At 39.6% G+C, this 4,917-nt stretch overlaps 1 protein-coding gene across 13 annotated transcripts in view; it reads left to right on the top strand.

Moving 5' to 3' along the window:
* The window catches only part of ptprt (protein tyrosine phosphatase receptor type T), a 329,101-nt gene that overhangs the window by 77,975 nt on the left and 246,209 nt on the right, over positions 1-4,917 (top strand). For 12 of the 13 annotated variants that reach the window (XM_034869764.1, XM_034869761.1, XM_034869760.1 and 9 more), the window contains exons 3-4: positions 1,598-1,758; positions 2,981-3,091. In XM_034869764.1, the coding sequence (XP_034725655.1) occupies positions 1,598-1,758; positions 2,981-3,091 (272 nt within the window). Of the gene's footprint in view, positions 1-1,597; positions 1,759-2,980; positions 3,092-4,069; positions 4,153-4,917 lie in introns of those variants that run through there. The other variant, XM_034869762.1, reaches the window with a different exon arrangement.

Genomic DNA, 4,917 nt, shown 5'->3' with positions numbered 1-4,917 from the left:
ACCTGAACATACCTCCCTGTAAGACCAGCACGCCCAGAATGCACCTGAACACACCTCCCTGTAAGACCAGCACGCCCATGGGCGCAAAGATGGGCGCAGCTGCATTTGCTGTTCAAACAACATGGGCAGAGGACAGAAATGTAAAAACTGCTTCAGTCTTAAAATAGTAAATTCACTTGAGCTGGGTTTTGATCCCCGCCGCGCCGAGTACAAGATAGAGCCCAAGATGTGGAAACACTAACAGTTTAGTGTAACTTATCCAAAAGATTATGCCATATTTGCACCTTAATCTTGGTCAATGTGTGGGTAATTGTTGATGTAGATTGCAGATGTAGAGTCTGCCAGAGGCATTTTCATGTAGCTCAAAATTACAATCAATATCACAAGGTAACACAACTGCATGAGGGTCCAGGTCTGATTTGGATAGTAGCAAGGCAAGGCAGCTTTTTTAGATAGCACATTTCAGGAGCAGGGCAATAAAAAGTCTTCTACATGAAACAATAATAAGCAGTGGAAACCAATGAAAAGCATATGTTAAAATGGAATAACGTTACATTACATTTCATTTAGCTAACGCTTTTTCCTCCAAAGTGACTTGCAATTGCTATATATCAGAGTGGCACACCTCTAAAGCAACTAGGCGTTAAGTGTCTTGCTCAGGGACACATTGGTTGATGTATCTCAGTGGGAATTGAACCCAGGTCTCCTACATCAAAAGGATGTGTCATCTCCACTGCGCCATCACCACCCATAATACAGTACAAATACAAAATCAAAAGTTGCAGTGCAAGAACAGAAAAAAAGTCAAGTCTTCATCCTTGATTTAAAAGAAGTGAGCGTTGCAGTTGTCTGGGAACTTGTTCCAGATATATGGAGGATAGAAACTGAAAGCTGCTTCCCCTTGTTTAGTTCTGACTCCGGGGACTGAAAGCAGACGTTGCCTCAGCCGACCGGAGAGAGGTCGGGATGGTTCATAATGTAGCAGCAGGTCATAAATGTATTTTGGCCCTAAACCGTTCCGTGCTTTATAAACCAACAGTGGTATTTTGAAGTCAATGCTCCAAGAGACAGGAAGCCAGTGTAAAGATCTCAGAAATGGAGTGATGTGATCCACTCTCATTCTATCAGGGCCCTAAAACTGTATGTCTGGGTCTCATTCCGCATACTTCTGTCAGTACACTGCTAATGTGCGCTGACCACTTACTGCCGTAGTGCCCACTTTCACTTTATTTTCCTAAAGGAACACTTCTGTTAAAACGCTTGTAAGGCCTTTTCTCGCTTTAAAGGTTTTCAAAAACACGTTTTGGTGAACTATTTTTGCGCAATACAAGATTGTTTTCCGAACGAGCCGCCATGATGCTCGGTTTTGAAATTCGGGAGAAGCCAGACCTATGAGGTCGTCCGTCCAGTCAGCTGCACCTGATGCTGAACTAATACTGAAATCACGTCATTTCATTTGTAGCATTGTATTGATTGGAAATGATTCTTCAAAACAGTTTCTGCTAGCATAGCTCTTGTCAGTGGAAGAAATCCCCCATGTTAAAGAGCAACTGTTTCATTACAATCATATTTGAACTGTGGCTTTCTGTGGCTGTAGGTTCCTTCATGGTGGTGAACGCGTCGGGCCGGGCCTCAGGGCAGAAGGCTCACCTTTACATGCCCACCCTGAAGGAGAATGACACACACTGCATCGATTTCCTGTACTCCCTATCCAGCCGGGACGGAGCCAGCCCTGGCACGCTCAATGTCTACATCAAGGTGTGTTTGTATGAGTGTGTGTGTGTGTGTGTGTGTGAGAGAGAGACAGTGACTTACTGACAGGGAGGGTTGGTTCTACAGATGAAGAGGGTGATAGACTGAACAGATTAACAGTTAAACAAACATATCTATGTTTTCTGTCAAAGAGCATTGGAGTTTGCTCTAGGGTTTGTGTGTTTGTGTGAGCGTGTGTGTGTCAGAGAAAGAGTTACAGAGAGAGAAAAAAAAGAGAGGAAGACAGAATGGCTGACGTCAGGAAAAATCAGCCCTCAAATATTCCCTCTTATTTAGGGCTGGGTACCAACTGAAATGCCTTTGAAAGATTCGAGTACCAAAAAAAAACCTTGTCATTCAGCAACAGATTTTAATACTTAAGTGTAATCTCATCAGCGTCAGTGAGCCAATAAACACGCAGCATGCTTGTGCATGCTTGATTTGGACCATAGTGTAGTGATCTCTTTATGTTAATATAGATTTAAAAAATAGGTTTTGAAAATAGTATTGAACAATACCAGCCCTACTTTTAATATTGTTAAAGTGAGCCCTACTGCATTTTGTAGCTTGGTTATTGTTTTTGTGTGCATGGACACATATACATATACAAAAAATCATAAAATGTGTTATAATAAACAAACAAAAGACATTATAGGGATAGAAACCAGGGTTGTAAGTGTAAGTGTACATTGGTATATGTTTCATACAATTGTCTGAAGTCACTGATGGACAGAGGGGTAGAATGATAAAAGCTTGCAAGGAAAGTGCCGCACAGTGCTGTCCAACTTGCAAAAAGTATAAAGTTTAATGGTAGGCAATGTTTTGGTTCTAGACCATCTTCAGGCAAAAAGAATAACACACTTGAAAGAGAGCTGTAGATAGAGGGGGTGATTGTTGAAAGGACAGACCAGTGAACTCTGGGAATGTAAAGATGGATGAAAGAGATGAAAAGATAAGTCATGACATAAAGGGATTTTCAAAGATCTCTTAGTGACTGAGCAAAGGGATCAACATATCACTGGATTGGAGGATCAACGTGTGCAGTCATCGACTAATTAATGAACTGATAAACAAGGAATACATTTTAGAAGCTTAAGGAGTCAAGAGTTACAAGACAAGCAGTAGCACCAGCAGAAACTTACACCTTTATTTTGGCTTTATCGTAATAAAAATCTCTTTTCAGCCACTAAATCTCTTTTTTTAATGTCTTTTCTCTCTGTTTGTGAAGGTGAATGGAGGCGCTCAGGGTAACCCAGTATGGAACGCCTCTGATACTGTCACTGAAGGCTGGGTGAAGGCTGAGCTGGCCATTTCTACATTCTGGCCAAACTCTTATCAGGTAACACATGCAAGCAAGCAATCACGCACGCACGCACACACACACACACACACACACACACACACACACACACACACACACACACACACACACACACACACACACACACACACGCATCTTCTGTCTTGGCTGGCATGCAAAGCCATTAGTAACATTTTTGCAAAGGCTGTTTGCTTGTCATAATCATAGAGAAAGGCTATAAATTTCAATAATAAGGCTAACCTTTTCTTTTTCTAATGCTGCCTGTTCCTTTTTGTCCATCATTTAATTCTTGATCCAAAACAAAATGAGCCAGATTAAAGTAATCTTTTAATGTGATTGAGATCTATAATTACACTCCCTTATGTCATGCGTTGAGTCTGAAATATAATATGTCAATGCCTGAGGTGGTTTGCCTTTTAACTGCCCCCCACTCAAAAAATAAAGTAATATTTATTTGAATCTTTGGACAGTCAGTTTTGACAATTTATGTGTAGAAGGTACAACAGAAAGATTTTTTGCGACTGCCGAATTGCCAAAGTCGAGGCCTCAAAACGGAAGCCCACAAACCAATTGGTGACATCTCTGATGCTACGTCAACTACCTTTACAGTCTATGATTTTGATGCTGCCTGCTACACTTTAGCGTATTATCATACACAATAAAACTAAGCAGAAGTATGACCATGGTTGGAGTTGTGGATTGAGTTTCATCACTTTACAGGTAGCTAAAATAACAAACAGGCTTCTATTGAATTCCTTTAATATGGAAACACAAAGCTGTTTCTATTTAATGACTCTGATGTTGTCTGTGAGTTGGGCTCTCTGGTGCAGAGAGACGTGCCCTGCTGTGATGTTTTATTGAGGAAGCACAAATACAACTGTGTTCAACCTAATGACTGAGCTATGTTCAGTAAATGAAGGCACCCCTGAGTTGCAGACACAGATCTGAGGCACAATGGTAACCAAAGTGGCATAAAGGTGCGTGAGAAATTGAGAAAAAAACACATTGGCAAATTAAAGTCTAGAGCACAGGCAGGCCCAAACTAAATTTTGTTTAACCCATCACTCTCTTCTGAACAGGTCAGTAATGTTAGCTAAATGTTGGAACTGTTGAGTTAGTAGTTTAAGCTAACTATTTGAACTGTTAGTCAGTAGTTTTAACTAACTGTTTGAACTGTTTAGCCAGTAGCTAGTTTTAGCTAACTATTGGAACTGTTAGTGAGTAGTTTTAGCTAACCATTTGAAGTGTTAATCAGTAGATTTAGCTAACTATTTGAACTGTTAAGCCAGTAGTTTTAGCTAACTCTTAAAACTGTTTAGCCAGAAGTTTTAGCTAACTATTTCAACTGTTAGTCAGTAGTTATAGCTAACTATTTCAACTGTTAGTTAGTAGTTTTAGCTAACTATTTCAACTGTTAGTCAGTAGTTATAGCTAACTATTTCAACTGTTAGTTAGTAGTTATAGCTAACTATTTCAACTGTTAGTCAGTAGTTATAGCTAACTGTTTCAACTGTTAGTTAGTAGTTATAGCTAACCATTTGAACTGTTAGTCAGTAGTTTTAGCTAACTATTTGAACTGTTTAGTCAGTATTAGCTCACTTTAGCAGCCGCTTATGCCTTAGGTTACATTTAGCTCTTTAGGTCTACTAATTATTCATTCATTAACTTTCAGCCAACTATTATTACTATTTGCGCAAACCATTTTAGCAGTTTATATATTCTTTTTAGTTATTTATTTCTACCATTCATGTCTTAATTACTTTTAGCCCCATTTCAGGTGCTTGAGCATTATTTTTAGCTATTTATTTCTACCATTCATGTATTCATTACTTTCAGCTACATGG

The sequence above is a fragment of the Etheostoma cragini genome, chromosome 4 (assembly GCF_013103735.1).
Source record: "Etheostoma cragini isolate CJK2018 chromosome 4, CSU_Ecrag_1.0, whole genome shotgun sequence".
NCBI classification, from domain to species: Eukaryota; Metazoa; Chordata; class Actinopteri; order Perciformes; family Percidae; genus Etheostoma; species Etheostoma cragini.
The sequence above is the reverse complement of the archived record's forward strand: the minus strand, read 5'-3'. Positions and strand labels throughout refer to the sequence as shown.